Here is a 13,011-nt window from a genome sequence, read left to right on the forward strand (position 1 = left end):
TTGAAGTGAGCTGTAGCTCACGAAAGCATATGCTCTAATAAATTTGTTAGTCTCTAAGGTGCCACAAGTATTCCTTTTCTTTTTGAGATTTGGTAGGTTCTTGTTCAAAACTCAGGCCAAGTATATTAAAATTATTGTTCAGTTGAGAACCCCAATGTGCAGGGGTAAACCCCCTGTATTTGTAACAGTTTTATTAACACAGTTAGCAAAGTTACAAACACTCCTACACAACAAGGTAGCTAGAGATAACACAGGATGTGCCATGTGTCTGAGCATCTGTATACTCATATCATCCCTTGCAAAAAGAACCAAAATATTAGTCGTCCTCATCATCATCAGTGGTTGTCATTGTGGTATCTCCCAAGAGTTACAGCTCCCAGAGAACACAAAGTAGGATACAACTTTTATAATGTGGTACACTGATGCTACTATGCCTAATGCATAAGGCTACTTTTATGTCATGGAGGTCATGGAAGTCACGTAATCCGTGACTTCCAGAGACCTCCGTGACATTCTCTGCTTCAGCCTCAGGGGCTGGAGGACTCTGGAGCTGGCAGCCAGCGGGACCCTGGCAGGGTTCTGGGGACAGCAGCAACAGGGGCCCCAGACAAGGTTCCAGTGACAGGAGACAAATTCCTGAGGGGGCCCTCCTCAGGGTTTCAGCAGCAGGCGACAGCCTCGCAAAGGGGGAGTGGGACACCTCTGGCGAGCAGCCAGGGGTGTCCCGTTTTCTCCTTAAGAAATATGGTCACCCTGCAGCTTCCAGCTGCGAGGGGCAGAAGGGGAACTCCACAGCTCCCAGCCACCACAGTGGCAGGGGAAACCATGGAGCCGCAGCAGCAAAAGTCACAGACAGGTCACAGCTTCGTGACTTTCTGTTTATTGCTTGTGACCTGTCTGTGACTTTTGCTGCTGGCTTCCATGAATTTTTGTTTATTGCTTTTGACCTTTTACTAACTGACTTTTACTAAAAATCACCATGACAAAATCTTAGCCTTACTAATGCGCAATCAATAGGGATTTCATTCCCTTTTCCTTATTTGTATTTCCTCACCCTACTAATGTTGGGGTGCCCTTCTCCCATAGGCTAATTGGCTGTTTACCAAGTTTATTAGCATGTATGTCAATTAGTTACCTTGGTATTCTTGTGTTGGGACATCTGCTGATGTTCCTAACTTAAAATATGCCAAACTGGTATAAATTAGCATCTTGTGCTTTCCTGTCAACAGTTTAGTCATTACAGCACTCTGTCTTGTGATAGCTTACGATCCAGGGTTACTCCTGGTTAACTGCACATGTAAGGCTTTGGGCCTTATGCCTTGTTTAGATAAGCTGTTATCTTACAGGCCTGAGGCATGTAGGGCTCATTGATTTACTGTCTTAACTTATTCATATGTCTTACCTGGCAAATAGTTATACCTATAGGCTACAAATTGAAAACTTCAATCCACTGCTCTTCAGTGTTCCTCAGCACCCACATTATACTGACATACAATAGAGTTGGTCAAACTCTGTTTCTGTATATCTGCAGCTATATAGCCAAGAGTTTCCGTGCCACTGAGGCAAAAATGACCAATGAAACCTTGTAAAAAGGCCATTCTGATATCCTAAGTGTTGGCAGCAAATTGGAGTTGGGAATGTTCTCTTCTTCGGCCCTTTCCTTCAACCATCTTAGGCCTTGTCTACACTACACAATTAAGTCAGCCTAAGTTAAGTCAATGTACAGCCACCGCAGTAATTACTGCAGTGGTTCATGTCCACACTACGCCCCCTCTGTAGGTGGTGTGCATCCTCACCAGGAGTGCTTCCATTGATTTAACTGTGTGGGGCATTGTGAGGCACTGACAAGCTGGAGCCCCACCCTGGGACCTACAGCCCAAGCTGTCAGCCCCCTCAGGGCTCACAGCTAAAGCGTTCCCCCATCCTGGGGCACACAGCCAGAGCGCCCCCCACTCCACCCTGGGACTCACACCCAACTGTCAACGTAAGCAATGAAGTGATCGCCCTAACTACACTGACCTAAGCACTACGCCTCTCACAGAGGTAGATTTATTAGGTCGTGTAGTAAGTGATTTACAGGAGCAGGAGGAGCAACGTTGTAGTGTAGACACTTTCAGAGTTAGGTCAACGTAAGCTGCCTTACATCAACCTAACTCTGTGGTGTAGACCAAGCTTCAGCAATAAAACCTTTAATTTTTCAGCTACAGGAACATTCTACTTGCTTTCTTCCAGGCATTGTCATGCAAAGGGATCTCTTCCATTGCTGATTTACATTCATGAAAAAAGTTCTACCATTTTCCAAATGGAGGAGGGGAGTTGACCCAGAACCTTACTGCTATCCATTCATGCAAGGGTTTTACCTGGAGCCTAGTTAGTGATAGACTAGAAAGTGACCTACTTTGCTAGTGTTATTGTATCTGTTTACCACATCTGGAGAGAAAATTCCAGTTTCCCCATATTTGGTGCTTATTAGTTTATTAGCACAAGGCTGTGTATATTTGAAGTTGCCTTTATTGATAGCCAGCACTGTTCATTTCTCTGTGCATCTTGAAAGAATCCCTGAGTTAGAATCTCAGAACATGTTCTCTTGATATCCAGCAGAATAGACATCATCCCACTTCCATTAAAATAAACACCAAACTGATTGACCTTAGTGGATAGGGGTAAGTTCAGATTGCGCATTCAGTTTCATTATATGAACTCCCAACTACAATAAATAGTCTCTCAGCTCCTAATGTCTATTTCCCACTTAGCTGTTTCCTTTACTTTCTCCTCCATATTTCTCCATTAATCTCCCCTAATTCTACGTTGTGATCATTCTGAGAATTTCTTAAATGAAAGTAGTACTTCCTGTTGCATAAAATATGTTTTCCTAAAGTCACTTTATTTTTTAGAACATGTTGTTGTCTATCGTTTCTTATGTGTGTGTTCTGTTTTTGATTTGTTGTGCATTATCACTTGTCTTTGTAATTTATAAAAACCTTTTAAATAGACAAACAGAAGTTTTTTGTTTTTAAGAGAGAATATGGCCTTCTGCATCTGTTAGGGTCAGGTAGCTTGATTCTGTATATCATTTGCATCATTACATTACATTACATTTTCATCTACCAGAACCCTGTAATAAATAAAGAAGAGCTTCTTAATCTCATCTAGTTCAGAAACATCTGCTTTCTTTTGTAATCAAAGTATTTGCTTGTTCATCAGATCTGCCATAGGAGAAACTAAACTAGGAAATGCTAGGGATTTTATCCCTCTCTCATTGATGTGAATGGGAGTTTAGCCATTGAATTTACTGGGTACAGGATAAAGCCCTCTCTTAGTGCTCAGTACATAAGGCTTGTTGGCTGAAACCCAGGCTAAGTATTTATACTTTGATTTTTACTTTTTTTTTTTTTGGAGCAGTAGTTAGGTTAGGGGGTGGAGATCAATTTGTTCCCTACCTGCCTCTGATACGTCACTACACAAATATAGTAACATAACAAATCCATGGCCACTTGAAATTTCGTGGTGAAAGTGGGGAAAGACCTTGGATCCTGTTGTTCAAAAAGCACCGGACCCTGACACTTGAGCTAAAGGATAATCTCCTCTCTGTATTAGCAGTTTAGGACCTGTGACAAATAACTGAATAATTTTGATCCCATATAGTAGGGGACATGCTTTTGTGCTCACATCTCTCCTCTACGGCTGTGAGAACTGGACACCATACAAATGGCATATCAATCAGCTTAGAGGCCTTCCATATGCAGTCTCTGCACACCAGCATGGGCATCCGTTGAAAGAACAAAATTACCAACCTGGAGCTTCTCCAAAAGTCAAATGCCATAAGCATTGAGGCCAGGTTAATTAAAGCCCAACTATGCTGGGTTGGACACGTAATTAGGATTCCTGAAGATCAACTCCCCATAAAAATTTTCTATGGAGAATTGGCACAAGGACATCAGAATCAAGGCTGTCCCAGAAAGCGCTACAAGGACATCATCAAGGACAGCATACACTTTGGAACAATAAAACCAGATGATCTTGAGAAGGCTATGTTAAATAGATTAGCAGGGCAACCCACAACACTCAGAGCTTTTCTAGCCTTTGAAGAGGACAGAAATAACTGATTGTCAGTTGCAAGGGAAAAGCATCATGCTACTGTTGTAGTTCCAAGATGCTCACCAATAACTCAGTTTATTACAAGAAGAAATTGAGAGTTTCAGATGAAAAGACAAAGCTTATACCAGCACTCTTTGAAGGAGGAATGAACAGTAGACCTGTCCTCACAATCCTTCAGTGCAAGGATCCACACAGTGCCCTTGATCCAGAGCAGTCATCATTGTTATCAAAGTAATATTAGCACACTGGTGTCAGTGGGAGTTCTGCCATGAATCAAGCTGTAAGTAGCCTACTTTTGGATGTGCCACATTCCATTTGCAGACTGAAATTTACAGACTTAATGAAATTTAGGCTTCAGTATTCTGTCAGGGCTTAGTCCTTGTGGATTGATTTTCCTCTATTTTAATTTACGTAGCTTTTTGTTTAAAGGGCTGGCTACACGTACGGTTTCCATTAGTCTGTAGTTACAGTAATATACTGTTTTTGAGTGGCTAAACCATATTTGCAGTTGAAACTGAGTTATATGGAAAAGAACATCAAGCTAGATAATCGCAAGAGATAGGTGACATGCTTGCATTCTCAATTATTTCCATAAAATGCACTGGTTTTGCTACTGTATTGGAGCAGCTACTTCCAACTGAGCCAGAGCTCAGACCATAGCTAATATGTGGTCATAACAAAATAAACAGCAGGATCTGAAGAGTTTGTTTGGCTTTTGTATCATGACTGTAGTAGATGTACATTGTGCTGACCCTCAAGGCAGAGACTAGGAATTTTTTTCCAGATGTGCTTGGTTATAATGGAAGCCACAGAGTCACTGGAATGTTCCATACTTCATAATATCTTCTGCTGTTGGGCCTGAATATTTAGCAAGTTTGAGATTACTAACTAGTCTAATATACATTAAAGTGCACAGAGTGAACATTTTTGCTGACTGCATCTTTTATACTTTAACTGATATGGTCAAGTAGGAAAACAAGAATACGCACTCAGTGTTTTGTTTTGCTATTTTAGTCTGTTTTAAATCTCATCTTGAGAGTTTCCCAGATTAATGTCTTTAACCTTTACCTTCAGTAGCCTAAACCTGCTCACTTTGTCTAAATTAATTTAGCTATTGTGTATCTCATTTTGGTACAGTATGTTCAGGAGACAGAGCTCATGCAGGGTTCTGTTACATGTTGATAACTGTTTTTTAGTGGGAAGTAAAGGAGACTTGCTCAAAGAGTGCCAAGCATTATGCAAGTCAAGTCCACAACCTTTCCTGTGATCACTAAGACTTGCTCTTGTGGAGCCTGGAAACTTGACACAGCGGCTAGAAGCGATCAGCTAGAAAAATTTGTATTACAAACGTTGGCACTGATTGTAAAAAACAAAGTCATAAATTACAAATCAGGAAACTGAGCACATATGCATTGTAGGGAAATCTCTTTCATGCCTAAAAACTCTTGAGGCCGTTGAAGGATCAACTTATTCAAAAATAGTCTTGAAATAAATATAAACAAATAAAATAAATAAAAATAAAGTTTAGGAAATGAAAGAGGTTGCTTTTGTAAATTTTTACTCCACCCAGCCCTGTTGTGTATATGCATTACTATAATCTCTATTTCCATGATCACAGATAGAGCTGCGTGAATAATTTATTTTTCTGATTCACTGGCTGAACCAAAAATAAAAAACAAATAAAATATTGTGTTAGAAGCAAAACTGAATTGTTTTTAGTTTTTTCTCACCAGACCAAAAAACAAGAAAACAAATAATTTGTTCAGGTCAAAAGGATTCTAAACAACATTTTCAAAACTATTGTGACACTAGCAACATTTATTTTTCAGCTGACGTTATTTACTGAATTCAACCCAAATTCATGAAGTTTCAGTGCCTTGAAAAATGCATTTTTCAGCGAATTTACTGTTCCTTGAAAATATTTCATCTTGCTTTAGTGACTGTTGTTACCACATTCCTATTTCATCTTGCTTTAGTGGCTGTTGTTACCTACCCTATTCAATGTCCAGGCTGGATAGTAAATCAGGCAGGGTTGTGTAGTGAACGAGGCTCCCTGGACTCAAGTAGGAAAGTCTGGGGGTAATATCCAGGCCTCATTGACGTTAATAACAAAAGTCCCATTGACTTCAAGTGGACAGAATTTCACCCTGGATCTTATTTCAAACACTGTAGTTTGACCGTGTTAGATCAGAGCTTTTGATTTGTCCCATTATCAGGATCTGCCTCACTTGCAAAATGTTTATATGACTTTATGTTTGGATGGCGAACACCCTCACAATATAAGGGGTGTTTGGATCTGAAGTTGTGTTCTGCTCACATTCTAGTGTGTACAAACTTGCTGTGTGTACAAACAATTGGGGGGGAAAGTCATCCATGTTTATTGGTAACAATAATAACAATATGCTGTGGGGTATTTTTATCTCAAGATGGTGGTTGTTAAGGTGGAGCCCAGGATTTCAGCACGGTATTTGTCTGGTTTTACATGTTTGTTTAAGTTCTTTCTTTTTCTTCCCATTTTTCATTAGTTATTTTGGGACGGCCACAAATCATCAAGTGCAGATCACCTGAACAGGAGACATTTTCATGTCATTGGACAGATAGGGATTTTCACAACCTCACTACTCCGGGAACAGTACAACTGTTGTATATGAGAAGGTAAAGAGAGTATGCAATTTGAAATGCCTAACAGTCACAGTGTTGCTCATTAAATTGCAATGCAATTCATTTCATATCATGAAAAAAAGGCTAAGAAGGCACAGTCTAAGTAAATGTTTTTGAAACCAAAGATGTCTGTTATTTGTCAGGTATAATGCAATGACTAATATGGATTGGGAAAGAATGGGTTAAACACCGAAGGAAACATTCTTAGTTGTTTTGTTCTTAGATGAAAGAAAAAACTCTTCTTTCCTTAGGCTCAAGGTGCAGAATCTGGAATTTGAACATCCCACAGTTTGGGGAAGAGGTTTAGGATATGGGGTTTTCGTTTGTTCCCCTATGAACCTATCAGACAGCTTTGAAACTAAAGCCACGTTTTTGAACCTTACCAAGTTTGAGATGTGTTCACATCTGGGGGTCTGCTTCAGGCCCATTTAAAATTCTGGTTCAAGCTTTAGTAGAAGCTTTCTAAATCAACTGTTAGTTTGAACTCCTTTGAATCCTAAATGCTCAAGGATGCCACTATTCCATCTAATGTAAATGATTATCAGATAATTGTGATATCTCTGTGTGTGTCCAACTGTAAAGCATGAGCTATAAAGACTAAGTAGGTTCCATTTAATAACTCAATATAACAATTCCACACAAATTGGACATATCACATATTTTATCTTTTTACCAGAAACAAGAAAGATGTAATAAAAAATTGAACTAAATGGCAAAAGAGGTCATTAGGATATGTTGTTATACACATTTGCATTTAATGCCACTTATCGTATGTTCATAGATTAGAAGGCAACACTGAGGTCACCTAATTTGACCTCCTGTATTGCATAGGTCATAGATTTCATGCAGTAACTCCTTCATCAAGTCCATAACTTCTGGTTGAGCTAGAGCATATCATTTAGCTCAATTTAAGACTTCAAGAATTTAAGACTTCAAGTGACAGGGAATGTTGTAGCAGTGCCATTTGATTATTGGGCTACTAGGTGATGAATAGAATTGCTAAACATGAATTTTCTTGCCTTTAAGTTTCTGACCACATTCTTATAATATAATTCAGGGTACTAGAAGTTTTGCTAGATGCCTGTTTAAGGACTGTGCCATATGGAGATACGTTCTCTTCTTGGTACATGTGCATAGCTTCCATCTCTGCTTGTGGGCATTGCAGTATGTTTGCATGATGAAAAGATAGCATATTCTAAATTATTTCTGGGTAGAGGGTTATTATTTTAAGCCACGGGTGGCCAAACTTTGCAATATCAAGGGCCTCAGTGCCAGCTTGCCAGGAGCTCAAGACTTTGCTTAATTTTCATGTTTAAAAAATAGCACACATTCACAATATTTGATTGCACTTGTATCTTTCTTGATACCTGAATACAACTTGCTTGTTGTGTTTCGCCAGCAACAAAAGCCTATAGCTGATTACTTTTGTCCTAACCCTACTGTTTCTGGAAGAGGACAGATGTGGGCCACATTTTAGTTTTTCATATAACATATAACCTAAGGCTGCATTTTGGGAAACCCCATGCCAATCTGTTTCAGTTCCTATTACAGCCTGAATTGCAATCAAATGGAGAAAAGATTAATTAGAAGTATTTTTGTGATATAGTGGTCTGTCAGTTTCTAGCATAACAATATAATCTAACAGCCTGTTTTGGAATTTCACCAAAGCCCATAAAAATAGCCACATGATCATATACACATGGCTTTGGGTAATTTATTATAAAACATGATCAATACAGACATGATTCCTCATTTCCATTTCTATACTAGCTGTGACTTGCCACTAGCCACCTTGTAATATATATTTTGTTGTAATTCTAGGAATGATGAAGAATGGAAAGAATGTCCCGATTATGTAACTGCTGGAGAAAATAGCTGTTATTTCAACACATCGTACACCTCTATTTGGATAACTTATTGTGTTAAGCTTATCAATAAAGATGAAGTGTTAGATGAAAAGTGCTTCAGTGTTGATGAAATAGGTACGTTTCCATTATATATTTTACACTGCTTTATTTTTATATGATACCATATAATCAAATAGATTGGCTTGGTTACCATGATTTCTTTTCATTAATTTGGGAGTTTCATATATTTAAATTCACACTGTGGTAAAGAATAATCTTTTAAAAGTATATGGTATAAAGCTTGAAAGTACAACCTAGGAAAATGTTCCAATATAGGGAAAACTCTCATGGATTGTATGTAAGGGAGTAGTATGACTGCTCAGAGCTCAAGTATGAAACTGCAGAAAAACCTGAGAGTCTCTGGATTAAGTTTAGAAGTGTGAGCAACAAGGGTGATGTCGTGGTGGGAGTCTGCTATAGACCACCAGACCAGGGGGATGAGGTGGACGAGGCTTTCTTCCGGCAACTCACGTAAGTTACTAGATTGCAGGCCCTGGTTCTCATGGGAGACTTCAGTCACCCTGATATCTGCTGGGAGAGCAATACAGCGGTACACAAACAATCCAGGAAGTTTTTGGAAAGTGTAGGGGACAATTTCCTGGTGCAAGTGCTGGAGGAACCAACTAGGGGCAGAGCTCTTCTTGACCTTCTGCTCACAAACTGGAAAGAATTAGTAGGAGAAGCAAAAGTGGATGGGAACCTGGGAGGCAGTGACCATGAGATGGTTGAGTTCAGGATCCTGACAACACAGGGAAGAAAGGAGAGGAGCAGAATACGGACCCTGGACTTCAGAAAAGCAGACTTTGACTCCCTCAGGGAACTGATGGGCAGGATCCCCTGGGAGAATAACATGATGGGGAAAGGAGTCCAGGAGAGCTGGCTGTATTTTAAAGAATTCTTATTGAGGTTACAGGGACAAACCATCCCGATGTGTAGAAAGAATAGCAAATATGGCAGGCAACCAGCTTGGCTTAACAGTGAAATCCTTGCTGATCTTAAATACAAAAAGAAGCTTACAAGAAGTGGAAGATTGGACAAATGACCAGGGAAGAGTATAAAAATATTGCTCGGGCATGCAGGAGTGAAATCAGGAAGGCCAATTCACACCTGGAGTTGCAGCTAGCAAGAGATGTTAAGAGTAACAAGAAGGGTTTCTTCAGGTATGTTAGCAACAAGAAGAAAGTCAAGGAAAGTGTGGGCCCCTTACTGAATGAGGGAGGCAACCTAGTGACAGAGGATGTGGAAAAAGCTAATTTACTCAGTGCTTTTTTTTGCCTCTGTCTTCACGAACAAGGTCAGCTCCCAGACTACTGCACTGGGCAGTACAGCATGGGGAGGAGGTGACCAGCCCTCTGTGGAGAAAGAAGTGGTTTGGGACTATTTAGAAAAGCTGAACGAGCTCAAGTCCATGGGGCCGAAAGCGCTGCATCCGAGAGTGCTAAAAGAGTTGGCGGATGTGATTGCAGAGCCATTGGCAATTATCTTTGAAAACTCATGGCGATTGGGGGAAGTCCCGGACGACTGGAAAAAGGCTAATTTAGTGCCCATCTTTAAAAAAAGGGAAGAAGGAGGATCCAGGGAACTACATGCCAGTCAGCCTCATTTCAGTCCCTGGAAAAATCATGGAGCAGGTCCTCAAGGAATCAATTCTGAAACACTTAGAGGAGAGGAAAGTGATCAGGAACAGTCAGCATGGATTCACCAAGGGCAAGTCATGCCTGACTAATCTTATTGCCTTCTACGATGAGATAACTGGCTCTGTGGATGAGGGAAAAGCAGTGGACATGTTTTTCCTTGACTTTAGCAAAGCTTTTGATATGGTCTCCCACAGTATTCTTGCCAGCAAGTTAAAGAAGTATGAGCTGGATGAATGGACTGTAAGGTGGCTAGAAAGTGGTAGATTGTCGGGCTCAAGGGGTAGTGATCAATGGTTCCATGTCTAGTTGGCAGCCGGTATCAAGTGGAGTGCCCCAAGAATCGGTCCTAGGGCCGGTTTTGTTCAATATCTTCATAAATGATCTGGAGGATGGTGTGGATTGCACCCTCAGCAAGTTTGCAGATGACACTAAAGTGGGAGGAGGGGTAGATACGCTGGAGGGTAGGGATAGGATACAAAGGGACCTAGACAAATTAGAGGATTGGGCCAAAAGAAATCTGATGAGTTCAGCACCAATTTGGACACAAGAACAAATGGGTATAAACTGGCCACCAGGAAGTTTAGACTTGAAATCAGACGAAGGTTTTTAACCATCAGAGGAGTGAAGTTTTGGAATAACCTTCCAAGGGAAGCAGTGGGGGCAAAAGATCTATCTGGTTTTAAGATTCTACTCGATAAGTTTATGGAGGAGATGGTATAATGGGATAATGGGATTTTGGTAAGTAATTGATCTTTAAATATTCAGGGTAAATAGGCCAAATCCCCTGAGATGGGATATTAGATGGATGGGATCTGAGTTACTATAGAAAATTCTTTCCTGGGTATCTGGCTGGTGAATCTTGCCCATATGCTCAGGGTTTAGCTGATTGCCATATTTGGGGTCGGGAAGGAAATTTCCTCCAGGGCAGATTGGAGAGGCCCTGGAGGTTTTTCGCCTTCCTCTGTAGCATGGGGCATGGTTGACTTGAAGGAGGCTTCTCTGCTCCTTGAAGTCTTTGAACCATGATTTAAGGACTTCAATAGCTCAGACATGGGTGAGGTTTTTCATACGAGTGGGTAGGTGAGATTCTGTGGCCTGCGCTGTGCAGGAGGTCGGACTAGATGATCAGAATGGTCCCTTCTGACCTTAGTATCTATGAATCTATGAGGTTCAACAAGGACAAGTGCAGAGTCCTGCATTTAGGACGGAAGAATCCCATGCATCACTACAGACTAGGGACCGAATGGCTTGGCAGCAGTTCTGCAGAAAAGGACCTAGGGGTTACAGTGGATGAGAAGCTGGATATGAGTCAACAGTGTGCCCTTGTTGCCAAGAAGGCCAATGGCATTTTGGGATGTATAAGTAGGGGTATTGCCAGCAGATCAAGGGACATGATCGTTCCCCTCTATTCGACATTGGTGAGGCCTCATCTGGAGTACTGTGTCCAGTTTTGGGCCCCACACTACAAGAAGGATGTGGAAAAATTGGAAAGAGTCCAGCGGAGGGCAACAAAAATGAATAGGGGACTGGAACACATGACTTATGAGGAGAGGCTGAGGGAACTGGGATTGTTTAGTCTGAGGAAGAGAAGAATGAGGGGGGATTTGATAGCTGCTTTCAACTACCTGAAAGGGGGTTCCAAAGAGGATGGATCTAGACTGTTCTCAGTGGTAGCAGATGACAGAACAGGGAGTAATGGTCTCAAGTTGCAGCGGGGGAGGTTTAGGTTGGATATTAGGAAAAACTTTTTCACTAGGAGGGTGGTGAAACACTGGAATGCGTTACCTAGGGAGGTGGTAGAATCTCCTTCCTTAGAAGTTTTTAAGGTGAGGCTTGACAAAGCCCTGTCTGGGATGATTTAGTTGGGGATTGGTCCTGCTTTGAACAGGGGTTTGGATTAGATGACCTCCTGAAGTCTCTTCCAACCCTGATATTTTATGATTCTATGATTCTATGATTTCAATTAGTTTGGTATGGGGGAGATTGTTTTTGTTTTTTCTTTTCTTTTAAATGCACAGTTCAGCACAGATTAGCTTTAAAATATAATATAAATCCATGAAATATTATGAGCAAAATGTTGTTTGTTAGGAGTTCAGGGAAAGTTTTGGGCCCAGAGTTTCAAAATTCTGAAACATACATATCTGGTTTTCCTAAATTCCTATGTAATCTTAGGGTGCAATCCTAACCCTATTAAAGATAGCAGAAGTTTTGCCATTGACTTTAATGAGGCCAGGATTTTATCCTTAAAGTCAGCAGGAGTTTTGTCTGCATCAGGGCTGTGTGATGGGCCCTGAGATTTAGGTGCAAAATGTCTGACTCAAATGAAAATATAACACCTGTTATCAAATCTTGAGTAATTTTTATATTAATTTGTAGGTTGAGACTGGAATTACTGTATGTGTGGTTCAAATACTACTTTAATCATGAACAGTGTTTAGCAAGAATAGCGATTTCAGACTGAAAACTGTTTTATTTCCAACATGCTGTTTAAATAAACAGTACAACCTGATCCTCCTGTCGGTCTCAACTGGACACTACTGAACACCAGCCTGACCGGGATCCATGCAGACATCCAAGTGAGATGGGATCCACCACCATCAGCCGACGTTCAGAAGGGATGGATTACATTGGAGTATGAGCTGCAGTACAAAGAAGTAAATGAGACAAAATGGAGGGAGGTATGAAGGAAATGTTTATATATAAAAAAT

General features: G+C 40.7%; 1 protein-coding gene across 3 annotated transcripts in view; it reads left to right on the plus strand.

Moving 5' to 3' along the window:
- Positions 1 to 13,011, plus strand: part of GHR (growth hormone receptor) — a 238,347-nt gene that overhangs the window by 210,072 nt on the left and 15,264 nt on the right. For all 3 annotated transcript variants that reach the window (XM_038403290.2, XM_038403289.2, XM_043514474.1), the window contains exons 3-5: positions 6,624 to 6,753; positions 8,581 to 8,741; positions 12,803 to 12,981. In XM_038403290.2, the coding sequence (XP_038259218.1) occupies positions 6,624 to 6,753; positions 8,581 to 8,741; positions 12,803 to 12,981 (470 nt within the window). The remainder of the gene's footprint in view (positions 1 to 6,623; positions 6,754 to 8,580; positions 8,742 to 12,802; positions 12,982 to 13,011) is intronic.

Source organism: Dermochelys coriacea, chromosome 5, assembly GCF_009764565.3.
Source record: "Dermochelys coriacea isolate rDerCor1 chromosome 5, rDerCor1.pri.v4, whole genome shotgun sequence".
Classification (NCBI taxonomy): Eukaryota; Metazoa; Chordata; order Testudines; family Dermochelyidae; genus Dermochelys; species Dermochelys coriacea.